This window comes from Ornithodoros turicata, chromosome 2 (assembly GCF_037126465.1).
Source record: "Ornithodoros turicata isolate Travis chromosome 2, ASM3712646v1, whole genome shotgun sequence".
In the NCBI taxonomy this organism is placed as follows: Eukaryota; Metazoa; Arthropoda; class Arachnida; order Ixodida; family Argasidae; genus Ornithodoros; species Ornithodoros turicata.
In genome coordinates, this window is record NC_088202.1 from 106,620,189 (window position 1) to 106,647,363 (window position 27,175).

The 27,175-nt window shown below is 43.7% G+C and overlaps 2 protein-coding genes across 4 annotated transcripts in view; one reads left to right on the forward strand and one right to left on the reverse strand.

The window, feature by feature from the left end:
* LOC135385927 (ATP-dependent zinc metalloprotease YME1L-like) lies at positions 1-25,354 on the forward strand. Of its 3 annotated transcripts, none has more exons than XM_064615558.1 (19): positions 1-218; positions 895-1,026; positions 1,126-1,294; positions 1,434-1,526; positions 4,437-4,561; positions 5,016-5,114; positions 5,225-5,366; positions 8,771-8,856; positions 9,026-9,116; positions 9,594-9,746; positions 9,812-9,944; positions 12,833-12,895; positions 15,499-15,767; positions 15,852-16,003; positions 17,860-17,986; positions 19,047-19,120; positions 20,099-20,206; positions 20,277-20,425; positions 24,635-25,354. In XM_064615558.1, the coding sequence occupies exons 1-19, from the start codon at positions 180-182 to the stop codon at positions 24,669-24,671; spliced, it is 2,241 nt and encodes a 746-aa protein (XP_064471628.1). In that variant the 5' UTR covers positions 1-179; the 3' UTR covers positions 24,672-25,354. The 3 variants fall into 3 exon arrangements, with proteins under 3 accessions (XP_064471628.1, XP_064471626.1, XP_064471627.1); XM_064615556.1 differs by lacking the exon at positions 24,635-25,354 and adding an exon at positions 23,915-24,043; XM_064615557.1 differs by lacking the exon at positions 24,635-25,354 and adding an exon at positions 23,915-24,043 and having other exon boundaries at positions 5,225-5,354.
* The window catches only part of LOC135385928 (all trans-polyprenyl-diphosphate synthase PDSS1-like), a 21,754-nt gene continuing 17,428 nt past the window's right edge, over positions 22,850-27,175 (reverse strand). Inside the window, exons 2-10 of the mRNA XM_064615559.1 lie at positions 26,792-27,013; positions 26,426-26,559; positions 25,790-25,928; positions 25,627-25,716; positions 25,414-25,545; positions 24,978-25,058; positions 24,625-24,738; positions 23,877-23,957; positions 22,850-23,796 (exon numbers count right to left, since the gene is read on the reverse strand). Of these exons, the coding sequence (XP_064471629.1) occupies positions 23,656-23,796; positions 23,877-23,957; positions 24,625-24,738; positions 24,978-25,058; positions 25,414-25,545; positions 25,627-25,716; positions 25,790-25,928; positions 26,426-26,559; positions 26,792-27,013 (1,134 nt within the window). The 3' untranslated portion in view covers positions 22,850-23,655. The remainder of the gene's footprint in view (positions 23,797-23,876; positions 23,958-24,624; positions 24,739-24,977; positions 25,059-25,413; positions 25,546-25,626; positions 25,717-25,789; positions 25,929-26,425; positions 26,560-26,791; positions 27,014-27,175) is intronic.

A 27,175-nucleotide genomic window follows, 5' to 3' on the forward strand; every position in this document is an offset into this window, starting at 1 on the left:
GAAGTACATACGGGGGGCGCTTTGGTCCATCAATGCCGGCAATAGGTCTGTGTAGCGCAGGGCAAAAAGAGTATGTGATAGTCACAAAATTTCGTCGCGTTGGCTCTTATTTATTGAAAACCGAGATTGCTCATTAACCTACAAACCAAGTAAAGGATATTTGCGTTTTGAACTCTGCTATGATTTCCCTTAACAACGTGTTGAGCCTGCAAGGTCAGGTGAGTGTTCAGCAATGTTTCACGCGAGTTACAACTCCGAAGCCACTACAGCTGGCTGGTAACACTGCCTCGAAGACACACCGAACAAAGAGAATTGCGATGCAAAGTTGTGAAATTTACAAAATGGGTTGAGAATGAAGTAAGCTCGGGACAATGCAAGCAAACCAAAGTGGACCTCGTCACACTGCGCCCAACGTAGATGTGCTATGGATGTGCAGCACGCACTACAGTCCAGTGCGCAAAACAGAGAATAAACTTGCACATTTTGTCCGAACCATCTCTTCATGTTGGTACGACTCGTTTTATGTGCGTATGAAAGCAGATGTTGGGCAACCTGACTCACACAATTCAGATTGAATCCCGCTGCAGGTACGAAAACCAGGATATGATGACACTCCAGAGACATGGCATCACCGATAATAGTAGAAGAAGCACAATATAGCATATCAGTGCAATTTAGTTTAGTTTTGTTTTGTTTGTTTGAACGTATTTTTGCAGAGATGATGAGGTCGCATAGTCATCCTCATAAACAGTATTTTGTTGCCAGACTTTGAGTTACATACGCTTATGCCAGAATATACAATTTGAACAGTGGTGGAGTTTATGTGCACCTACATCGGGCAAACAGAGAGGGATTACATTAATATTGCATATTTGTTTCCCATATTTATTGCAGGCTGTGCTTCCTCTGAGCCACATTGCTTCAGTTGTTGCTAGCCTGAAGAAAGGCAGCTCAAAGTCAAGCAAAAGTTTACAGCGAAAGCAAACTGCCGACATAAATGTTGTTTGCATTGAAAGCTTTAACAATGTAAGTAGAGTCCGGCTTTCTATGTGTGTTTGTGTGTGTATTTTTAGCAAGGTAAGCATGCTCAACCACAATAATTTGAAAACAAAAAATTTCTTTTAGGTGCTGTCCTGGCTTCCTGAGTCTTCGTTACAAGACATTGCACGTCTGCCAGGACTTACAACTTTGTGCAAAGAGCTAGCATTCACTGCACCTTCTTCACAGAAAAGGAGTAGACACCCCTGGGTTGTTTCTCACTGCTCCACAAGTTCCTTCTTTGAAAACAAACATGGTCAGTGTGCATTAAAGCAAAAATTGTTCATGTCAAATGCCATTGAGATATGCAGACATTGCTTGTGGAGGTGTAACTGAATGCTTTTGTTTACTCTTGCTTATGATTGACCTCCCAATCTCATTTAATATTTTCACAGGGTTTAAGAGACAGTTCTTATCTGGTGGTGCAACCAGCCGGATTTCTCTGTCACGCTGCCAGGACCACATTCCATCACCGTTACTGCAAGCAGGTAACTCCCTCCACTTTTTGTGTGTGTTGATATACATGTACGAGGGGTGCTCAAGTCAAACCGGGACTTTCTGTCTCCTGAGGGTACAAATGCCTCGCGCTACTTCTTTTTCCTCATTTTCACACGCGACAGGCCTCCGCGTTCGCCACGTTGTGGTCCAACGTTTGTGCAAAACGGAAGACATGTGTTAGACAAGACGGCCGACAACGAGGTGAGCGCGCACATCGAACAGCGAATTGTCATGAAGTTTCTCGTGAATGAAGGCTTAAAGTCATCTGAAATTCACAGAAGACTTCAGGCTCAGTATGGCCACGAAACACTTAGCCGCTGCAAAGCGTTTGAGTGGTGCAAACGGTTCCGAGACGGTCGTACATCAGTGCAGGACGATCCCGGCCGGGGCGACCCAGAGCCCAGTGTCAGAGTTCCTGAAAACATCCAACTTGTGGAGTGCCTGATCCTCAAGGACCGACGAATAACATGTCTCGAACTGGCTCGAAAGACAGACCTTTCTATGGGAACGTTGAACACTATCATTCATGAACACCTCCAGTTTCGGAAAGCCGGGCCTCATCACCAAAGGAGTCCTCCTCCTACAGGACAATGCACGCCGGCATACCGCGCATCTCGCACGTTACAGGAACTTGGCTGGGAGTTGCTGCCACATCACCCTTACAGTCCTGACCTCGACCCCAGCGATTTCCATCTCTTCGGCCCACTGAAGGCGTTCCTTGGGGGACGCCACTTCAGCTGCGACGATGAGGTCACGTATGCGGTCCGATCATGGCTGCTACGTGTCGGTAAGGATTTCTACGCTGCTGGCATCCAAGCCCTCGTGAAACGCTGGGACAAGTGCATTAGTGCAGCTGGAGATTACGTTGAAAAACAAAACTAATTTCTCGCCTGTAAGTTCATTTTACTTTTGCGAAAAATGAAAAGTCCCGGTTTGACTTGAACGCCCCTCGTAATTTGTGATTGTACCTAATCAGTAGAGGGAGGCAGGTCTGTCACAGCATACAACCTTTTCACGAAATGTTATGGCTCTTGGAACTTGACGGTCTTGTACTGACTTGACTTGTGTCGCGATTTGAGCATTAGCTTATACGGGTGTATGGCGCAGACATAGGCAGGCAAATGGTAATCGACAGTGTAGCTTGCCGGTTTGACGATTATAGGGGAGTGGGGCAGACGCTAACTGCAGTGTCTCAGCTTCGGAACGCTTACCAGCGCTAAATTTTACATCAAAATAGTGCCAAGGCACTCGCCATGAGTCATAATATTTCTTTTTTGAATAAAACACGGCCTTTTTGAGCCACGTTTCATGACCTTTGTATAAATTTTCATACCTTTGCAAACTCTGGCGCAAGTTCCCACTGAGACGCACAAGACGAGCTTGTGCTGCATGACATTAAAAAGAGCGAACATTAAGGTTTCATTTAGCGTGAATTTTATTGCGATGTTACGAAGATGACTGGCACAAACAGGGCAAGAAAAACTGCACAAAACTGAAAGGGCAACACTTTTGCGCTTTTTTAACGAAACGTTCCGCTGGTCAGAGACAATAAATACGATGCATACGGTCTATGACACGGTCATAGACAAGGTCTATGACACGGTAATTACATAGTAGAGAGGTCGAAGCGATGGCCATCACGGGTGCCAAAATAGAGCACTTCAAAATGATGAAAAAATGCATTTGAGCGAAACCTGTGTTTGTCCTACCTGTGATCTTCATTTTCTAGCTCACAAACTACACCGTTTCAGAAAGCCACTAATGTTGATGCCACAGGTGGGGCTGTTGCATAAAAAAATAACGCAGAAAATTGAAGGCCCTAAGATTGAGGCTCTGGCTGAATCGAAATGAAATTGCCCACATGTAGATCCCCTACGCAAGATTTTGTTTTGCCAAGTGTCGTGGTTTTTCATATAAACAAGAAAAACGAACCCTATATACCCATCTGAGTTCGGTTCTACAGTGACGTTAGCATGAGCTATCACACCTTCGCAGGCATCCCAAGGTCGTGTGATCGAGATAATGGGGATTGAGGATTTCTTTGCAGTATGGTAAAACGTAATCAGCAAGTTCTAACTCGAATCGGTGACTTAATTGGCTGCTAATTCGACTGAAGTATTTTGCAGTGTGACTGTGAGCATAATAAGAAAATGGGTGACAACGTCCGTTTAACTCTGGTGTGAGTGTGGACAGTCGAGGGAAAGTCCGCTTTCTGCCATCGTTGAAATAAATATGTCTGGCAGAAGCATTGGACTCCAAACAACTTTCCTGCCAGCCCTTTCGCTCAAACTCTACATATTTCCAGAGTTATTCGTATTTTGTTCTGATTTATTATTATTATTTCATTATTATTATTATTCGATTATTATTATTTTTATTATTTTATTTTTATTCATATTCGTACTCTATATATTCGTATTGAAAGCTGCCAGGAGACTCGCACATACGAGGAGAAGCTCACGAAGAATCTCCTCATCAGCTGGTGTGATATTTATGTGATGTGTCAGTTCTTTCCCCACATTTCCCCTCACGGTATTCTCTCCAGCAGGATGCGAAGAATTCTGCATCAGGAGAGAATGCAGCCAGTCATGCAAAAGAACGCCCACATGTCTTCAGCCAGATGTCGTGCATATAAAAATATGCAGGTTGCAATGATTTATAATGTCAATAATAAGTTATACATCTCAAATTTGTAAAAAGTGAAGTGGTATTCTCAGGGAATACACTACGGGTAGTAAAAAATAGTATCAGTGAATTGATGCTTGGAGAGCGAACTATTCCTTGAAACCTTTCACGTGTGCAGATGACTGTAAACGCATGCAGCGCAAGTGAAGTCATTAAGTGCATAACTGCTTTTCCGAATCTCACAGTTTTTCTTCGTTTCACATCCTCATTTGTAGCACGCCTTACTCAGGTTAGAGGTTTCATGACGAAGCACGCAAGAGTAGAGACGACATCGTTAATAGGTGTGAAGGCTCCGGACTTCAATGAACGATTTTTGAGTCTACGAGGGAAGAAAGATAAGGTTTGCAATCTTTATTCTGGTCATTTCTTCTAACATGGATGTGTGTATTTCGAGCATTGTGCTTTATAGTTAAACTCAACAAAACCCATTTTTAAGTAAAAAAGTTATATCCCCCAACGCCCCCGGTTTGCGTCATTGCCACATAGGGAAACCCCCGGAAACAACCCAGTTGCTGAGGGAGAGTAAACGCTTTGCACACAGCACTATAGCTCACCATCTTGTGCTCATGCGAAGTGTGAGGAGCACATCATGCTCCACCACAAAATGTGATCTTTGACATGATGTCACCCAATTGTACCCTGTTTTACAGTTTCAACTATACAGTGCGATTCTTACCTGCCCCCCAATTTTGGTAAAAACACAAGTGTCTATGTATATTGATGAGTTTGGAGCTGTCCCAATTGCATTGTTCATTTTAGAACTACATACATGCTAGACATATTTACATGCGCAGGAAAAGCAGAAAGCTCATTCTGAAATAGAGCACAATGAGAAACTGAAAGCACTGCTTTTAGAAGACAGCCTCACACAAGAAGAGCAGCAGCGGCTTCGAGTGAGTCAGGAATGGAGCGTAATACTATTTCGATAGAATATGCGGATTTTTCTGCAGATATGTTTGTTGGAGGAGTGACAGTAACGCAGTGCGCAACATATCCTGTTTAGGTAGCTTTTGCCGAGGGGTACTTAGCATGTGATCCGAAGTCAAGAACCAGTACCAAATTGCGAGTCTTCAACGTGTTCCGAGACTTGCTAGGAATCATCCTCATCCTAGCCATTCTCTTCTCCTTCATGGGTGAGCTCTCTGGTATCAACAAGTTTCTTTATTTCTTTTTACGTATTGTACAGTCCCTCTTTAAACATTAATTGTAATTTAATATACGAAAGCCACTCCCTGCAGGAACAAAGTGTTTATCAGTTACCAACCATCATTGCTCAGGCTAGAGTCTTATTTTTGCATGTTGTATGCCTTTCCCAAATCTGTAATTCGGGGTTAGACTGGGTGTTGCATATGGCATTATCACATAAAAGGAAAACAAAGGTTATGCATGCATACTGAAAAGAGAGCGAAACCACGAAAGCTACACTGGACAAACTCAGTGTCGTTATGTACGGCACGTACGACAAAAATAGCCCAACTTTCCACTCTAAGTTCAAAGATGACATGTTTTTGCTGCCAGAGTTAGCACTTGCACACTGTGTTCCTTGTGGTTCCAATAACATTTCTAAAATGGCATAGAATTGCATTAGCAAATCATGTTTGCATGTGTCATCTATCGTACACAGTGCTACTGGTGAACATTTTTACTTGTTCAGTGAACTGCATTTGTGGATGTGGAAAATAATTTGTGAAGCCACTGTGCAGAACCAGGTTTTTCCTGAAAGAGTTAGGCTTTATTAGCACAACTGTAAGTATGCGCATGCTTGTATGATGGCAAAATGGTGCAAAAACTGTGATAAGGTTACTCGGATACTTTTGCCGTTTTGTTTCTCCTTTGTGACTATTATGCTTTGTGGAGTAAGTGCTGGGACCTGCTGACAGTGTGTTCATGAGAACCACACTGGTAGTTCAAAATTTAACTTGTTGAATATTGGGTGCAACACTTAGGTATTAAGATATCCTGTACAATTCTTTCAAGCATCTTTAAGGAGCCTCACGACTGTCTTTAAGATTGCACTGGAGTCCTCATTCCCTAAAAAGGCTTTTGCTTCAAACCGTTTCCTGCCCCCCTAAAAAATTGTACTGTTTTCTACAACTTCTGCCTGAACTTCTCTTGGCAGAGTTGCGATAGCTTTATATGTCCATCGCAGGTGATAAATTTGGGCGAAATTGTTTTTGAAAATCCTTTATTGAAATCCTTTTACCACCTTGTGAAGGCATTGTTACTGCAGCGGTTCCCCAATGTCAGCATTTTGAAAACACGGTCTGGCGATCACGTGGGACCACGTCACCACGGGACCACGTCACGTGGGAGAACCACGGAGGGACCTACAGTGTGGTTGGCCCTATCAAGCTATCGCTTTAAAACATAGTGTAATACAGTTAGAAATTGTGAATGCCTGGGATATCAACGTTTTTGTGTGAAATCAGACATTGAGCTGTTTTGATGATGATACATTGTGTATATGTAGGGAGTAACTTTTTCGGGCTAGACCCGATTCCGCCCGGTTATTCCCCCGGAACTGACCTCCGACCAATTCGGGTTCAACCCGATTTCTCCCCAAATTCCATTCACTATGAAATCCTCAAGTGACGTTTCCACTGAAGACGAACAAAGGTCGCGACGTGCAACACATGTAAGAATGGGTCACTTACGTTCCCAGAAATACACCCATGTGTGTCAGCACTGTCTATGCCTTTGGGGATTCGCACTGGTAGGTCATCCACAAGAAGAAGAAAAAGAAAAATGGGAAAAGACTTAATAGACAAGAGGAGAAACAAAAACACCCGATACCACCCGAAGGCACACTTATCGCACGATTCCCCACCGAATTACAGAATTAAAAATAGTGCCCAATTTTTCCCTCCCGAATCTGAGAAAGACATTTAACCCGAAAAAGTCACTCCCTATGTATATGTAGAGCCGGATGTTTTCGGGTTAAACCAGCTCCCGTCCCGTAAGTTGGCTTTCCTATGCAAACGAAGTGTTTGTGCATGCGCATAGAGTGCATGCGTCAACGTTGCCTCCACGTTGGAGCGCCTCGCGCATGCGCGTCATCCACTCCATCTCCATGACGAAGGAAACTTACCTTTTCGCATAATGTAAAACCCCGAGACTAGGGAACACGAAAGGACAGACACAAACACGAAGACTTCGTATTTGTGTCTGTCCTTTCGTGTTCCCTAGTCTCGGGGTTTTACATTATGCATCATCTTCACCAGCTCGCTTGCTTCCTAGCCGTTTTTTCATTACCTTTTCGCTTTCGATTGCTGTCGGCTCTTCGTAGTTTCGCTTGATGAACGTGTACTTTTATGCATTTCATGCATTAACGTCGTGACGTTCGTCTTTTGACATGATGGCGGGTCGTAAAAGGAAAAAGCCTCGAAAACTCGGTCACCGAGTACAACGATTTGGAAATAGTGAAGAAGGGAGACAACGAGAACGTGCTCGTGTGCCGTTTCTGTAACTTGGTGCTGCCGTCAGGTCCGGCGAAGAAACCCTACGATCTTATAAGGGAACACCTCGCATCGGCAACAAGACATGATAGTCTAAAGAAGAAAGCGAAAGGTGCGCAGACAATGTTTCAAGTTTGCTAACGTCAGCGTGAAAGAGAAAAGAATGCCGAAGGTGTCATTCCTAAGTTCGTGAACGCACAGGCAAAGAGCGGAATAAGCCTCGAGCAGGCTGATGGTCTCCTTGGAGAATTTGTACACAAACACTGCCCAGCGGCCAAAACAATGCCTGGAGTGCACCAGCTTCGTCGTAAGCAACTCATCGAAGTTTTCGGCAAGCCCATGCGGGGGATCCGCGATGACGTGAAAGACGCGACACTGAGCTTCATTGTTGAAGAGTCTCCCGACATCCTGGGGTATCCTACCGTAAATACTTGCGATTTATTTTAGATTCTTTATACGCAGCGTTGGATATTTTATGTAGCAATAGCAATATTTTCTCTTACGATGGGAAAATTTCTAAGCCAGAGGTAAAAAATCTAAAACGATTATTCTCTAGAACTTGGTACACACTCTCATTCAAACCAAACTTCATGCAAATCAAACAATTCTTCGCGGCGCAAAACAATTTGAAAATTGTACGGGGATTCCCATAGAGGCCTCGAGGGGTGATGCACAAAGGTCTAGCCATGTAAATTTTGCCGAGTTCCTGTGTCATTCTGAGCAAGAACGACGAGCTGTATTTCACCCGAAAAATACGCAAATAAAGAAATTTCACCTGATTCCATCATGTTTTCCTGCTCACCAGATAACACCCGATTTTTACCCCCCGAATTCTGAAAACAATAAAACCCGAAAACATCCGGCTCTATGTATATGTAGTCGATGTCACATATTTTTGCATGTAAAAAAGTTCCACATATACTGATAAAATAGAAAAGATGGCGGCAAGCTGGTGGGGATGCATCCCAATGGAACCGTTGTGATACATATTCTGAGCAGCGGAGGCTTAATTGTATTTGCAGAGAAAATTGGTATTCTGTGTAATATGACCCTCTGGAAATTCAGGCTTGTGAACCGTCAATAAAATATTTCAGGTGGTCCATTCAGAAGAGTTTTAATAGGAACTACAAATGAGGTTCTTCCAGAAGATATTGATGTCACCTTTGATGATGTGAAAGGGGTAAGACAGATGTGCTTAAGAGTATGTGCGAAATTTGAGTCTGCGTCAGTTTTGGTGGCTATGCTTCCTGCTACTGCCACGTATTCCTGTCTGTGACATATTGTTTCTTTTTGTGGGTCTGAGCGGGGCAGCTTAATGGGCACACGGTAATGCTTTCTTGGGCCTTCAGGTAGAGGAAGCAAAACAGGAGCTTCAGGAGATCGTAGAATTTCTAAGAAGCCCTGAGAAGTTCTCTTCACTTGGTGGAAAACTACCAAAAGGTTTGATAATATGCTGCTATTTATTTGCTGTACTATACATGGGGGGCTATTTACGATCATCTTCACAGGTGTGTGTGTAAAAGTGTACTATATGTCCTGACTGACTACAAGCAATGCCACTGCAAGAATGTGCTGTCATCAAATTCACGTCACCTTGATGAGAGTAGTCCAGGACTAACACATTGTTTGCAGTAATAAAACTTCTTCCTGGAATGATATACTACGCAGAGTGCCACACAAGAGCCGATTGGGGGGGAATGTTGCATGGTGTCATTTCCTCCATAACATACCCAAATTCCCCCCAGGTTGGGGGTGGGGAATTCCCCACTGGTTGAGAACCCCTGAACTAAAGGCTGACCATAAATGGTCTCTGCTGCAGTAGTAGTAGCCTTGGCTTGTGTGCATCCGCATGCATACATATCTGTTCTGTTGCAGTGCTAGATTAATATGTAATTACTTGTACATCTGATTGTCCAGGAGTGTTGCTGGTTGGACCGCCTGGAACTGGCAAAACACTGCTTGCTCGTGCAGTAGCAGGGGAGGCCAATGTTCCATTCTTTCATGCTGCTGGTCCAGAATTTGACGAAATCCTTGTAGGGCAAGGTGCACGGAGAGTTCGTGACCTCTTTCGTAAGTTTATGCATACTACTTTCACAGAAGGTTTCTCATAGTAGTGTACTTCTTTTTTGTTTCAGACACTGCCAAAACAAGGGCTCCATGTGTAGTTTTCATTGATGAAATTGATTCTGTGGGTGCCAAGAGGACAAACTCAGTACTCCACCCATATGCCAATCAGACCATAAACCAGCTCCTCACTGAAATGGATGGGTAAGCTTTGCACAATTAAAAATTATAAACATGCCAAGTGATGTATGATGAAAAGTATTCTACATTTGAGAATTGGATGGATTTGAAAATTGAATGGAACCAGTTGTTTGCTAACATTGCCCATCAACGTTGCCAGATGACAAACATGACCAAATTTTAAGCCCCAACAGTCGATACAGTCGCCGACCGATTTTTCGGCCTTCGACTTTTCGGACCTCAATTTTTCGGACATGCTCGATTATTCGGATTCGTGCAGCCCCGTCGCTCGATATTTCGGACTCTGTTTGCCCGACCAATGAATTTCTCCCTTGGGGTGACGGAAAATATTGGTATCGTCCGAAATTCGTATCAAAAGAAATCAACCAACTAAAATATTGAGGCAACAAAACAGGCAGTGATGATCGTTCATTTTCCATTCCTCTGAGTAGAAGAGGTCTGTCGTAACGCTTTTGCATTATCGTTTTTGGCCAACGGCCCAGCACGTGCTGTCCGTCCGCGAGTCGCGCGACAGTGTTGTAAAGCGAGCTTCACCTAAAGCACAAATGCGTTATGTGAAGCTGACTTGCAGACTTGATGACGGCGGTGCCACTGACAGTGTACATTGACGAAATGTCGCTTGAGGAAATAGAAGCTGATGTTATCAGGCAGAGCTGGAAGCGTGTTAGGAAAGCATTGACAAATTTTTCCAGCCTACTAGGGCTTAGTAAAGGTTATTTTGAAGTGAAATTCGTTTTTTCGGACTGCTCGATTATTCGGACTCTTGCACGATCCCCGCCGAGTCCGAAAAATCGGACGGCGATTGTATATATATATATAGCGAAAAGTAGCCAAAGCTCTGTGGCTGCACGTGGAGAATATGTTTATAAGTTGATCGTGCCATCCCAGCCACGGACGGCCGTTTCGCTCTAGTTGGTGCTCATCGGCGTGGCGCAGGGAAGTGACACCATCTTGGGTCGACACCAACAGTGTGTTTAGGAAGATAAGGGCCTGCTGCAGAGTGTGCCTTTATCGTGATGATGACAGATGCACTGAAGCATATTTTCTGTCTGTCCCTTACCTTGTGTCACCCCCACATGTGAACCAGGTGCATGAGCACATAAATGGCAGCCAGATGGCTGAAGAGAAAAGAGTGCATTGGTACGCTGCTCAGCGCAAGAAATATGTAAACCGAAACCAATCTAATTACTCGAAAGATCACTAAGTGTCAACGTTGGTTTTTGCCTGGAACATTTTTCACTGAAGGTTCCGGTCTGTAAAACAGGTACCAAAAGTGTTTCAAGTGAAATTTAAAAGTTAGGAGTTTTATTTAATAAATGAGTGTATGCAAATGAGCCGCTCACTGCTCAGTTCTTGGCTGATGTCTCAGGGATGATGACTAAAAAAAGTAGCGCCACCTGTTTACAAATTATTCAGCCGGAGGACCGTCGTGAAAAACCCAGTATATATTTTTTTTTCGATACAGATTTTTCATAAAAAAAACTATAAGGGCTATAGACATGCTGTTTTCACTTCTATCATCTCTGGGCCGGCGGACGTTCTTGGCCATTTGTTGCTAAAACCGTCAAATGACTAATTACCTAAAAATTATAAAAGCTACGAAGTTGTCCCAATGAGAACATCTGTTCCTTTCGGCGACCTGATATCACAGCCATTTTCAGAACAAAAATCCGTTCGGTAGATTGTCCGCAAAAAATTTGTGAAGGAACACCATTTTTTTCTTTATTTTGTTCATTGTGCATCTTCGGAGACCCGTCTTTCCTTTGCCCCCAATGCGAGAGGGCGAAAGAGCACACTGTCGCCTCTTGCGTCCTGGAAAAAGATTAAGAGAAAACAGAAAATGCAACCCAAGATAAGGGCAGTTCCGATAGCGTCACCCGATATGTGTTGTTTTGTTTCCGCAAGTTAAAGCTCATCTTTGACGCATGAGGCGGCACTGTGGCCGCATCTTCGACGCATGAGGCTCCTTCACCCTCTCACATTGGGGGTGAAGGAAAGACGCGTCTCCGAAGATGCGCAATGAACAAAATAAAGAAAAAATTGTGTTCCTTCACGAATTTTTTGCGGACGATCTACCGAACGAATTTTTGTTCTGAAAACAGCCATGATATCAGGTCACCGAAAGGAACAGGTGTTCTCATTGGGACAACTTTGTAGCTTTTATAATTAAAAAGTTAATTACCAATTTTTAGGTATTTAGTCATTTGACGGTTGAGCAATATGTGGCCAAGAACGTCCACCGGCCCAGAGATGATAGAAGTGAAAACAGCATGTCTATAGCCCTTATAGTTTTTTAATGAAAAATCTGTATTAAAAAAAACAGACACCCTGTATATATATATATATATATATAGGTTAAAGAGGTTGATATACCAGACGGCTGCAAAGTTGAATAAAAGTAACATAATAAGACGTGGACGGCAGATTACAGGAAAGTTAACAATAACTAGTTAGATCTAACAAATCTTTGTTAGATTACCCACTAAATAAACTAGTTTTTGCTAACCTTCCTGGAATCTGTCGTCCACGTCTTATTATTTTACTTTTATATATATTTTTTGTGTGGACAAGGGCTTTGTCATCATCAAACACCGCATAAATCCAATGTATTTCCGTATCAAATATTTCGTACTGTCCCTTAAGTGAAGAGTTTGATCTTTTGTCCAAAATTTTTTGTGTAATTCTTTTACCACATGTCTCCTGACAGTAGTAAAGAGTCCGCAGACAATGTAATTCAGAAACCTATGTTTCAAACTGCATTGCTGGTGCGTTACTGTTGTGGGTTTTTCACGGAGTGTTGAATCATCTGTTGTACCATATGAGGAAGCAGTCGTCATTGGAAATTTACATGGTTCACATGTGTGTCGTATTGTTTACTGCCTTATTACTAGGTTCAGGCAAAATGAAGGAGTTATTGTATTGGGAGCTACAAACCGAAGGGATGACCTTGACAAGTGAGTACCCTGAACCCAGGCTTTGTTGTTTCATCTACATAACCTTTTAACTTTCAGTCTAGTCGAGAGTTTGGTGTAATGAAAAGTGTAATGGCACAAACAAAGTAACAAAATGTAAGTGAGCTGGTATAATGGAGTTGATGGTAGCATTTCTTTGACCTTCAGGGCGATGGGAGCACAGCCGGTGTGACATGTTGTGACATTTGAAACCTGTTAATGTGCTTACGTACGAGAAGCTTTGTTAGTTGCCGTTGCACATCATGTATTGTACGTACTGTCGAGCCCGTTTTTTAGACCTTCGATACAACGCTATTACGATCAAATAACTCCAATATTACGATCAAATTGCGGGTTCCCGTCATTTCACCCATTGAAAGTACCCGCATGTAAACAAGACATCGGTATAACGATTGTCGTGGAAGTGTTTGCTTGCGATCAGAATTCTCCCGGCGACTATTAATATGTGTGAACATTGAGAAGCAAGATTCCATTTTTTAATTTAAAACAAATTAGAGGACAACCGAAGCGAAATTTGTCCATTGCAACAAAGGGCCCGAACAAGGTGTAAATATTACGTAGAATTATGGTGCCACTAGTATTTTGAGTGTACGTTGTACGGATGGGCATATTTTTGACGATTACGAGCGCGCTGGGCCACCCACCCGACACAATCGCCCATGGAGCGCGCCTGCTGCCGCAAAGCATTGCGGGAAAATCTGAGGAGCGTGTGACGTCAAATATCTCTCGAGCTCCATGTGCGGCTGCCCGATGAACGGAATAAACACGGCAAATTTTGAATAACGCCTGAAGATGTTAGATTCGGAGATCTTGTGGAAGTCTGAAGGCGATAATCGTATCAGAGATGGGTTCGTACGTGCTTATTCGTCTCCGTTTTTCCCCGTAGCGGGAATCAGACGTACGCCAAACACCCAAGTGGAGGTAAAGATTTGTGCTTTCCGTTTTCATGAAAATACAGTAGGGGCTGCTCCTTCTTTCAGCCCGATGTACTTCGTTGACAAGTCAAGGCTAATGAGCACCCCTGGATTTGTTTTGAACCATCCGTCAACAATATGTCTGCGCACTACCTGTCTTGTTACACCTGTCTGCAAGAAGGCATAGACGGATTCGCGGCGAGAATAAGATTCCTGTCTTTCAGAAACAATTGAATTATGACAGTCATTAAAAAAGTCAGACATCGGCAGAATTTGAACTTCGCATCTCTCGATTGCCAGTCGAGCGCCAATGGCCTAAATACGGCCATGGAAACAAACACAGACTGGTAGAGCGTGTTTGTTCTGAAACATATCCTGGCCGAACGCAAGGTAAGACAGCCAGCAATGTAAGCAGCAAGACACTCACCCCTAGAGAGAATGAGATCACCTTCCTTGGGGGCCAGCCTCGGTAGTGTTGACTTTGTAATAAACGTCACTCGATGTTTGACGCTGTGTTTGTGATGTCTATCCGTGTGTCGTTCGTGCAAGGAACACTATGTCCTCCGGTTGCCGAAAGGAAGTCGGCCGGGAAAGACTTCACAAGCATGTACAATTTTTCTTGTTGCGAAAATCAACCTCCGATCGCAAAACAACCGCGAAATGAAAGTCACGAACTCCAACAGGAGAGACAACGTGCGTAACTTCCGTGGTCTGCTACGGCGGCGCAGCGGCGCTGGCCAGGGGCCCAGAGTGCTTTGCGGCCGAATTTTACATCGCGATTGTGGCGGCATTTCAACTAATATATGTAAATCTAAGTGGAATTCCGGATTGTTCTGGTACACATCGCAATATGAGGCAAACAGCTCTGCAGCTTATTTTCGCTTCCGTTGTCCTTTAAGGAGGCATTTTCAAGTGCCCTAGCCTCCGTGAACATTAAGTGAGAATGCGGTGTGTTTATCCATGCATAACAGTCTGTGATTAGATGCTCAAGTTGCAGAGCGTGCAACCTCGAAGGCACTCGCGAGAGGTAGAGGAAGTTGCCCCCCCTCCACGTCGTTCTCTCGCCCTCAAGTTTTTTTTTCTGGTTTGCTGTCTGGCATACGCGTACCTCGTTGCGAAGTATCGTGCCTTCCAAAATGTGAGTTTGCAGACAGTTCTATGTTGCCACTCAAAGAGGTGTCGACGAATTATCCGTGGGCGAGGCACAGTCTAATGGACAATGCAGTTCCGATAGTGAGAATGATGATGACTACAGCACTGGATGACGAACAGTGGTCAAAGTTGTCATTCTCGAGAGGTGCGGAGCCTCGCGTGGTATCGGCAGTCGCAGTGTCCTCGGAAAAGCTTTCGACACACAGCTGCGTTTATCTAGAGCTAGAAAAAATCCTTTTGTGGTATCAACAAATGTGCCTATGTTCAGCGATGTTCCGTTCTACTTTATTGGCATGACCCCGACCGGCGCTTTCGCGAAAGTTTATCGTGTTAGTTTCACGATAATAAGACGATTGTATTTCTCGTTCCTGTCGATATCGTTATAAGCGGGCTAGACATATAACGTGAAAAAAAAAAAAAAAAAAATCTGTAGGTCAGCTTATGCTTAGTCTATTGGGTAGTTTTCTAGTGGGGAGAGACAAACTGTTAGCCTCTTAATGCTGTATTTTATATGCACAGGGCACTTCTGCGTCCAGGCCGTTTTGACGTGGAAGTTCAGGTGCCAGTTCCTGATCTCAATGGTCGAAAGGAGATCTTGCAGCTGTACCTGGGCAAGGTTAAGACAGCTAAGGATGTGAACGTGGACGTCATGGCTAGAGGCACTACGGGGTTCACCGGAGCAGATCTTGAAAACGTCGTAAACCAGGCAGCAGTGCGGGCAGCAGTTGACAATGCCGAAGCTGTTTCAATGCCGTACCTTGAAAATGCGAGGGATAAGGTCCTCATGGGTTAGTTGCCAAATTTTTGGCATGTTTGGAGTTCATAAGTTAATACCGCCACCATTTGCATTGTGTTTGTGTGCCCTACTTCAGGTCCTGAACGTAGGTCAAGAATTCCAGATGAAGAAGCAAACCTCATCACAGCATACCATGAAGGAGGCCATGCCTTAGTAGCTCATTACTCCAAAGATGCTAATCCTCTTCACAAGGTCACCATTGTGCCCCGGGGTCCATCGCTTGGTCATGTATGTAAACACTTGTTTTTCAGTATTTAGCATACTCTTGCGATAAATGCATCCCTGCCAGGAGTCTCTGAAGGCAGCAACCCTTTTGCTGATGTCCTTCCACTGCTACTGTCAGTCACAATTGTCACTGCCTGCCAGATAACTTATTGTAATTATTCACGTATAATTGGAGACATTTTGCTAGGAAAAGAAGCGATTAAAATTAGGGTAATACAATTTGTGTGCTTGCATTGTGCATGGTGTGCACAATGGTGTGCATGGTGGTATCACAGACCTCTCCCCCTCGACATATTCTTTGCACTGCTCCGTCCCTCCTCCTAGCTTCATAGGCATTTGTCTACAGTAGCACCTCATTTCACCACATAAGCAGTGAGAGAGGGTGAAATATGTGCTGCTTTCACACTTTTAGTGTGTGGTTGGGATCTTCTGTTATGTACTACATAAGCTGAACATGACTATAAATGCCACAAAAACGTGTCTCACACAATGCAAAAGTTTAAACATCAGGTCGTACTGGATTCTGAGATCTCCACGAAGATGTCGGCGGCACAAAAGCTGGCTGTCTAGGAATCTAATATTTAGTTTCGACATTGTAAACGAGCATCTCTGTTTGTGCGCTCCTCAACATGAAATGCTTTTCGCGGTCTCCAGACTGGAATTTCTCTGAAGATTGAAAAACAACTAGAAGATTATGTCTAGGATCTACGATAACAGCATGTCTCTTTAGAGATGGAGGCTATCCAAGTGAATGCGTGCTAGAGAAGGAATTGCAATGTTTGACAGTGTCACAACCTTTAAAGCTATCCTGTCATGGCTCAATGCTTAATGTTGCCGGCAGGGTTCCTGCAGTGCCAGAAACATATTTTGGGAGTGGTTCTATGGGGACTTCATATGGGGGAGGAGGATTTCACCCTTATTTGTCTCTTTCAAATCCTCTACTGAAGATACGAGATACGATTTCGGAGAGGGGGCTGGGTTTAAACAACCCCCGGCTACGCCACTAAGGGCTGTATTCCCAAACCACCCGCAACTTCGCCCTCAGGGTGCCCGTAGCCCAGGGTCCCTTGTGGGCGAACATCCCTTCAGGGGAGCATGCGTTTCTCGAACGTAAACGTGCGCATCCTCGGCGAAGGGCTGGGCGTCGGGAGGCTCAAAGGGGACTTGGCCCAATTCCTCGTAGAATGAGGCAGAAGCGCATGTGCAGGACCTCGCTTCATTTCCGCTTCCGACAGCTGTCGTCTGCTACTTTGATATCTCCTGTTCTGCTTGCGTTTGGCTTGCGAATTTCATGTTAGTATTGTGTTCCGATGTGTACAACTGTTGGGAACTGCGGATATGATTTGTACCCATCTCATCATCGTCTCTCTATCTGTGTGTGTGTGTTATACTAAAACGGCAAGATTGTAACAATTGTAACAACAACAATGGGAAGCCACGATTGTCCATGCTCCCCCTGATGTCCAGCATTCGGTAGTGTTCATGCACAGACGACTTTGATAAGCAGTATATTCCTTTGAATTCACATTTGTCGTACTGCTCACGGTGGTTTCCGCAGTCCCATATTCGTCGCACCGTCAGTACAGCAATAACACTGTGAGGGTAACGCTTGAATCGCTCGACGCGGTCCACAGTAAAACTATGTATTTTATGAAGCTACATGTTGTGGCAAAAAATAGCGTTAACTGTGCCAGTAAATATGGTGTTTCCATGATTATCCTCACACTGTGTAACATTTTTCCCTTGCGCTTTTGAGGCACATGTTTTGTAGTACAATGTTTTTTTAGTAAGGAGTCTCTCGGTTGTGACAATAAATATGACACTGTGCTCTAAAACTATGCGGCCCATACATTTTACAGACTGCCTACATCCCTGAGAAAGAGCATTATCATGTAACAAAATCTCAAATGATGGCAACACTGGATACCCTGATGGGAGGCCGAGCAGCTGAAGAACTCATCTTTGGTCAAGATAAGATCACATCAGGTAAATGTAAATCACAGTTACACACTGCATACTTTTACAGTGACAATCTGCAAGGTGTTGTACTTATGAGGCTGATAATTTTGGCAGCTTCATATTTCAATCTGTTTCAAGACATAAAACAAAGCAAAACGAGTGCAGACACCATACCCTGGACTTCAAAATGTGTTGCTCATGGGGTACAAAGGGGTGTGTAAAGAAGTACTGCATCATACACATGATCCCCAGAGTGGCATATTAGCTCTGTTGCTTTAAAACGTTATTCTTCTGCAAGCATAGTGCTGCAGCAGCTCTGAAGTGCATAATTAGTTCCAAGACTGTGTTTGGAACTGTGTGAATCTAGGGAGATAAATAAGGTAATACAGCGACAACAGGTCTGTTAATCTTTACCTGCGCAGGTTTCCTCGTGTAGCGCTAAGTAGTACTATATCCTTAGTTGCAGATAGCGTTAATTTGACCCAGAAATGCCACTTGATCTGCCAGTCATCCAGTTACCTGCTAATTTGTTGTAGTGCTGCACTTCACACTTCTATGCGCACATTGATACCAAACATGGAACAGTATTTTTTCACTGCAACTTTCAACATTGGTACTGTAGCTTCTATGTGCGCATACGTCAATGTGTACGGTTGCGGAAGATACGAATGCTGCTGATGGAGTTGGATAGATGGCGCATCGGGACTGAAGGTGCATAAAAAACGCAGTTCCAAAGCTCATCATATTGAGGACAAAGCTTCCAGACGGCTACAAATGAAGGTTGCTGTTGTTATCAGCATACACAATAACATGCAGTTTGTTGGCTCCTAAAATGTTGGGGACTGTTCTCAACCACAGTGTACGTGATTCCTTCTAAGCCATACTGAACACTGCATTCCATCACATATTTCCTCTTTGAGTTCCCCATGGTACCTGCACTGTTTTTGACTGGAACTGTCCTTCAGACACTCACTGTATTGAGACCGCACCCAGCATATTCTAATAACGATAATAGTTTTTTCGGGCTGAGTTTAACCTGCTTTCATCATTGTATATTTGTGCTTGCTGTTGCTCTTGCTCTTGATAGGTGCCTCGAGTGACCTGAAACAAGCGACTGCGCTGGCAACTAACATGGTCAAGGAGTGGGGAATGTCTGATAAGGTATGATCGTGTATCTGCGTAGTAAAGACGGAGCTGGGGAACTGAGAAATTAATTCAAACTCAGCACTTCTCAATTTTGTGTAGTAGTCTGTTGTAAAAATGAATAGCCGAGAGCTAGCGTTTTGATTTGGCAAATGTTGCACAGCGCAGAATAGCACACTTTGCAAAGCAGCGCGTACTTCGAGATATAAATCGGCAAATTTTGATACGCAAATGAGCTTAAACCACTTCTCGATGACCTTCGCCTTATCTGGGTCAGCCATCAGATCAGCGCCTACTTTGACCAGCTCCATTGCTACAATACATGTGGCCCTCCAATGCGAACAGCCATCACTCCTTTTGCGCTCGGGAAATGCGGAAAAGTGTCTTCGGTTTCGGCACGTTTGCATAGCAAAATTTAGCTATTTATATCCGAAGGTACGTGCTCGTTTCAGGATGTTTAAAAAAGAGGTTGGATTCTGCTATCTCGCATTTCTTCAAAAACATCTAATTATAGTAAGTTAATTAATTAATGTTAGGTAACTAGTTGTCTAGCAGTTACACATGCTTTCTGACAGGATGTCCTCCTGGCTGCATATCCCACATCTAGGTAGCTCTTATTCTGTTAAGGAAAAAAACTGTCCATGTTTCTAATAGTGGTCTGTTCAGAGTCATTTGTTACACATCGTGGTCATCTCCAAAGCCTTTGAGTTGAGGTGTTCCAGGTAGCTGATTTTCTGGATTTGGTGGTGGATTTGATAAATCCGGATTGGAAAGGGATTTGATTTGACGTGGAAACTATAAATCCAGATTCGAAATGATTCGATTTGCCGACACAGATTTGAATCTGGACTTGATCTGGATTGGACTTAAAGTCATCGATAAAATGTGGATTTGTTTTGAATCCTATTTGTGTTGCCAAGTCCACCTCAGTGGTCACCACAACAGTTTGCTAGAAACAGTGCATTGCCCTGACATGACATGAATTCCGATACATAGGTTGGCGTAAGGACCTTTGACGAAGACCAAAAGTCTCTCATTGTTGTGAACGAGCTTTCACCGGGTACAGTGGAGGTCATTGATGCTGAAATAAAGAGGTTTCTGCATGTAAGTCCTGAAATGAACTTTTGCACATACAGCTTACTGGAGCTACATATCACCATGCTTGTTGTATTAGGAATCTTATGAGCGAGCCAAAAACATTTTGAAGATGCACCAAAAAGAGCATCGGGTGCTCGCAGAGGCCCTGCTGAAGTATGAAACCTTGGATGCAGATGATGTCAAGTTGCTGCTCAGTGGGAAAGACCTTACAGACAGAAAAAGAAGGTAACCTGCGCTCTCAAAGCACCCTTGTATTTATTCCATGTGTGAGCTATATGTCAACAAAATTCTGGAGTGAAAATAAATTCCCAGCACAGTGTCCTTGCAGCTTTTTCACATTAAGAAGACTTCAAGTAGTATTTTTGTGCCGTTACAGCCAAACTTTGACATATGAATGGTAAAAAATTCAGGTCCTGTCTACATTGTAACCCGTGTCCTAGTCTTTTTTGCTGCAGTTCTTTTACCATGATCTTTATAGAGCTTGGTAAAAACTGCATTTATGTTTGAAAATACACTGTCCATCTTGCTGAGGATGAATATTCATAGCCAGGGCCGGAGTCTATTTTGTGCCTCCAGGGGGACAAGTGGAAAATTTGCCAACCATTTTGCCCACCTGAGGGTTCTCTAACATGCACTGAAACCTCAGCACACCGTATTTGACATGTCGAGCGGAAGATGACGTGTCTTAGCAACTTGTGCCCTGCTACAAAGTTGCTGCAGTCTTCTCGGCCGGGTTCAAACCCACAACCTTGGGATCAGTAGGCGGACACGCTACCAACTGATCCACTGAGGTGCCTTTAATAAAGCGACGGAACTTGTAAACCAAGGTTTGATAAGTCGAGCGTTGACTGACTGCAGTGTCTTGCAATCTCCAGAGGTTACCACCGCTGTTTGTTTTGGCTAGCTCTTTCTCACACACACAGTTACTGATGTTTGCCCTGCACGACACCTGTAAGTGCTTAGAGGGGCACTAAAATGCAAAAACAAATTCACTTCAAATTACGTTACACGCTATGTTAATTTCGTGCTTGTTATCGTAATTCAAAACTTTGATTCCGTTATGGAGCTACAATCGAAATTATACCGGACTCTTTCTTTCTTCGGCGCTAAGCAGTGAACGTCGTTTCAGCTCGTGCATCGGTGTTTTTAGTCCATACTGCGCGTGTGCCACGCCATGGAGCAGTCCCGGCAAAAAACATAGTGCGCGTTGCGAAGCAGACTGGTGTCGCTGTCTGAAGGACGTGAAGATAAATGTTGTCGGTGGAACATTTGCGAGAACTGTTGTGGACTACAATTCAGTTAATCGGTATTGAAAAATGCAGCAGTGCGCATATACGGAACACTACGATCGGACCCGTTCCAAATCCACATGTCCGCGATAGGTATGTGCGCGCTTCTCCTGCTGTCTAATTGGATGCCGCCGACCTTTGCCTCATGGGGATACCATTCGTTGCTGCCAAAGACGGCTCTGTTTTCGTTGAGTTTTTCGTCTAAATGCTAGCTCTCTGTGAACTAATTTTGCTTGCATCACACTAATTGAAACACTGACTTTCATTTGAGAGCAAGTTGTTTTTGCATTTTAGTGCCCCTTTAAGATACAGTCGAGCCCGTTTATAACGCTATTGACAGGAACGTGAAATCCAATCGTTATAGCAGAGTTATTGTTATATGTGAGCTTTTGCGAAATCGCTGGTCAGGGCCGTGCCAATGAAGTTGAACGGCGCTGGACATGCACGTTTGTTGAGAGTGCAGAATTATTTTATCCAGCTCGAAATTGACACAGTTGTGTGTCAAAAGCTTTTTCAAAGACAACCGCTGATATCACGTGAGGCTCCGCACCTTTTGAGATAGGCGATTTCGTCCATTCCTTGTTATCCAGTGCTGTAGTCGTCATCACTCTCGGAACTACATTGTCCATTAGAACACGCCTTGTACGTGTGTAATTCTTCGGTGCGTGTTTGGGTGGTGACCTGCAACTGTCTGTCCACTCACGTATTGGAAGGCACAGCACTTCGCAACAAAGTTTTGCATCAGTACAAAATCTGTCTATCACGTGCCTTTGCTCATCAAAGCACGTCCCGGAATCGCAGATGCCATCGTAGCACCCAGCAAACCACAAGAAAACTGAGGGAGGGTGAGAAAACGATGTGCAGAGGGAGCAACCTCCTCTACTTCCTGCGAGTTACTTCGAAGTCACGTGCCTTGCAATGCGTTCTCACATTAATACTCACGGACGCTAAGGCTCTTGAAAATAACACCTTAAATGAAAAATGGAATCTTGCTTCTCAATTTTAACATGTTTTACCGTCCGCCAGGAAAATCCTGGTCTATGTGAGCAAATACTTTCAAGATGATCGCTATATCGAATTTGATCGTGACATCGAAGATCGTAATACACGGGCTCAACTGTATCCTCCTGCTGCTTTGTCCAACTTGGAATCTAGCGCAAAACCTGGAGCTTTAGTCCTAGATTCAGTGAATCAGTCAGTGTGGAGCAAGTGCTGGAACTTTACTGAGGCAGTTTGAGGTGATGTTGAGTTTAGGTGAACACTGTCCTGGAGTTTGGAGGTTGAATCCAAGGCACCCACTTCCAGCGTAAATACGACTGTGTGACATGCATCTTTATGATATTTGGAACCAAAGCACTGGTTGTAGTTACTAGTTATTAAATTTCATTTATTATCTATTAGTGCTTGTATTTGTGTATACAAACAGAAATCCATTATTAACAAGTAAAAACATTCCCAACTCGAGCTTCTGCATAATCCATACATTCAAACAGTATTATGTACAGTCTTGCCTGACTTGTGGCATACAGCCAATTACTGGTGGCACTATGTTGGAGGATAAATATTGGAGTCAGGCAAAAGTTTTCCAGCTTGCAGTTCACATTTGCAAAAATGGTATTACAGGTATTTACATTTACACTCGTATGTACACTAGCACCCGTGTTAAATTTATTTTTACAAATGTGTTATCTAGCTAGCTCTCAGACTACTTCTGTTGCAAGGGCTTGCAACTTTGCATATGTATGTAGGTAACTAAATGTTTATTCAAGTAAGCTCCCTGGTCCAGTATCACATCCCTCACATTGCGAGGGGTACCTATCTTAAAAGGGGTATGGACAGGCACTCTTTGTAATCACACGGACCAGGTTACCATATAAAAATTAGAGCAGCATTGGATTAACTATCAAAATACACTCCTGAGGTGCTGATTGTCCCCACTTTTGTGATGCATCCAGAAGAGAACGCCCCCCTAACAGGGATGCCATGGCAGTTCCTAACGCGTTAAAATACTCCTTTACCCATGTCCTTCTAATGTTCCAGCTGCGGCTAGCTGGTACCAAAACAAGGAAGCTAACTTATGTACAACCTTTACAAAAAAACAAATGTGGTGGTGCAGCAGAGTTGCTACCCATAATGTACCATCTAGTGTTCATTTCCGAAAGGCAATCACTTCTTCCGGTTGAGCACTTTCTCAGTAATTGTGATCAAGGCCTGCTTCTCAGGAGAGTCAACCCATGGGCTGATGTGGCGCACGGCTTCAGTGCAGTGTTTCCGAGCCAAGAGCCGTGTATGCTCCAAACCGTCACTCTGTTCATGGATGAAGAGATGATGTCAGATTGAAATTGTTCAATAGCTCTGATGAACTATAAAAGTCGAAGTCTACTAACCTTCAGGACAGCTTCGTATGCTCTCTCCACATCTCCAGGCTCAGAAAAGCGCCTCATAATCATGACGTTGAGCTCGGGAAACTGGAAGCAAAAAGAATACATGCACCATCTACGTAGCTGCTCTTGCCAGCGCTGCTCAGAACATCACGAAGAACATTATGAGCAGGTACACAGAGATGTCTGCAACCGTGTGCACGAATAACATTTTTCTTTTGCATTCCAAAAGGAGTAGATTGCCAATGTGTTTCCTAGTCTGTTTCTATACCATCATTTCTTTATGCCATACCTAGTGCACAGTGTAGTTACTTGCCCCCAGCAGGGTCTTAAGTTTCTCAAATACATTTTCTGTGGCCCGAGTGTGTCAAGGGCTGCACTGACCGCTTGCCTCCCAAGCATGTGCACGTGGCAGGACTGCAGGTGGTGTCTTCCCAATAGAGTTTGGCACGTCTTCAACACGTTACTTGTGGTGTATTTTTTTTTATATCACTCACCAACCCGAGAACCCTTTTCCCACCGCCATTGTCTCGTTGCCCGCATGTGTTTAAGTGTCTGTCTGAATTCTTCATAGAATGACTAGATATACTTAAACACTGCATGTGACACTCCTCTAGCCGCACACAGTGCTCCTTTACAGCATTCCAACTGTCCCTGGGACAGTTTCGTACCTGTATTACGTACCTGTCTTACCCCCCCCCCCCACACACACACACACTTGTTGCAAATTCACTACTTCAATTAATCCACTCACCTTATCGCAGGCGAAGAGGACTGGGGCCGTTGCCAAACCAAGCCTGAGGTCAGCTGCTGCTGGCTTGCCAAGATCAGATTGGCTTGATATGAAGTCCAGAAGATCATCTACCAACTGCCAATAATATGGACATTTCAGCAATGACGAAAACCCTTACACTTGTTAATATTTAAATAATAGGGTGGGTGGAGCATATTTACAAGAGAATTTTTCTGCACTCATCACATGCAATTTCAGTCAATGGCGTGCAGAAATCGTCACACATGCAGAAGTGTGTACGGTAGGTTATACAGACATGATTATGTAATGTACCGCTAGCTACTGTAAGTAACTTTTTTTTTTTTTCAATTCACCTGAAAAGCAATGCCAACATTCTTTCCATACTGGTAGGCTGCTTCTTGGATTTCTGCGTCACCTCCTCCCAATATGGAGACCTGAAAATTGAAAGCGATTGAAATGTGTTTCGATTAAAAATCATTGCATTATCTAGGTGCACATTAAGTTGTGCATGTGCCACATGGCCATAAGCAGATGACAACGTTATGTTGAATGACATCCGTTGTATTCTGCAAAAAAACCTGTTTGAATTTGGTTGTTTTCATGTCGCTAGCGGAATCAGTAACACTGTTAACTCTGCAAGTAGGTTGCAAAGAAGAAGGTAGCAATTGTGAAAGTTGTTAACCCATCAGTGCCAGTTTGCGATGATAAACAAATTTGTCCAGGTTGCTCAGGTTTGTTTCGAAGTGAACTGTTTTTATATCTTGACATATCCAACACTGCAACACTTACAGATTTGCATCCAAAAGCTATGAGACTGGCAGTCTTCTTAAAGGTCTTTTGTATATAGTGTGAAAACCGTTCTCCTTCATCTTCTTTGGAACCCAGCTGCATGAATTCTCCTTGAACCAGGTCCACTAAAACCTGAAACAATTCAGTTGCATAGGTTTTGTAATGATGTTGGTGATATACTTTAGGTGTGATAGGTCACCCTCATCAACTCACCTGAGAGAGAAAGGCATTAACATCATTACTTCCAATTTTGGCGAGCAATTGAGCTGTCCTTGAGAGCACAAAGTCCCCTGCTAAGATTGCCTGCAAGGGATTATATGCATTTACCAACTGTGAGCTACAGTTGCTCTAGCCAGTGCGCAATTGAGAAGCCTACCTTTTTCTGTCCCCACAGTACGTTGACACTTGGCTTTCCTCTCCTTGTGTCTGAGGTGTCAATGACATCATCGTGAACGAGGCTTGCGGTGTGGATCATTTCACATAGCAATGCTACTTTCTTCTGGTAGTCTAAAAGTCTGGAACAAATACTGGGCATGCTGAACAGTTCTTGTTTTGAAAGCATTCATCCACATTATCATGTGCTACACATTTCAGTATCCGCATATGACTGACCTATTGGATACAGACCAGTTTGCCAAAGTTGCTCTTGTCCAAAAGTTAATGAAACCCAATAGCAAATTATATAAACTCATGGGACTCTAGCTTTTGTCCTCGTATCTCCAAAGTACCTAGCAGTTGTCACACAGGATTCACGGAACATCCACTTTCCGAGCGCTTCCTATGTCCTTTATCCTTGTATCCCTCCCTGCTGGCTAAGCTACTATTACCATATGCAGTGGTGTAGGCAGAAAAATATTTCGAGAGTGGTTCTATGCAGACTTTACATGGGGGAGGAGGGTTTCACCCTTGTTTCACCCTGAAGGATGGAGCAAACAAGAACTGCAGCTTCACTGAGACTAACTCCAGGAGCAGTCAGCTTTGATGTAGGAATATAGAACACTTGACCACCTACACATTCCTGTTGTGCACGTGGATGTTGACAGCTCTCGCTACTAGGGTGCATATCATTGGACGAAATGCTTTTCCCTGGCCATCGAAATAGTAGTTGGCAATTTCGTTGAGTTGGGGTTTGGATACCCAAAGCTCCTGCAACATGACAGCAGAATAGTTACATTTTACATTCAGTAATAAAACCATTTGCTGCTAACAACTGAAACATACCCAGAGTAAAGCCTCCACTTAATTTTGCCCTAACGAGGGTACTATATGCTGCATGCATGGGAGATACCTTTCTTTTTCATTGTTCCCCTCCTCTGTTTATCAAATGGGATGTCTTTTGCATAAGCCATACGGTACCCCTTAAGGACAAGTCCTTTACCTTCTTGATGGCTTCATATATGTCTGCCAAGTCCTGTTTGGACAGTTCAAAAGGGTCTGTTGTGGCCTCAGGAAGACTTCCTGGCTGTTGTACCAGGGGAGCTTGCAGGCTTTGGACAGATGTCAGGAAACTCCTATGCAGATGTGGTGTTGTGACCAAACCGGGCTTAGTATGCCGACAGCAGTGGCTGCATATGCTGCTACCATGATGAAACCTACGAGCCTGTGTAAGATATAAGCCGAATGTAATTGTTAATTGCAGCCAGCAATGATCCAGGCAGGACAGGCATGCTTAGTATCAGTTATTACCTTACAACATATCAATTAGCCAGACACACTGAAAATTACTATATGCAGGTTCTCTGCCTCATGTAAAAAAAAGTAA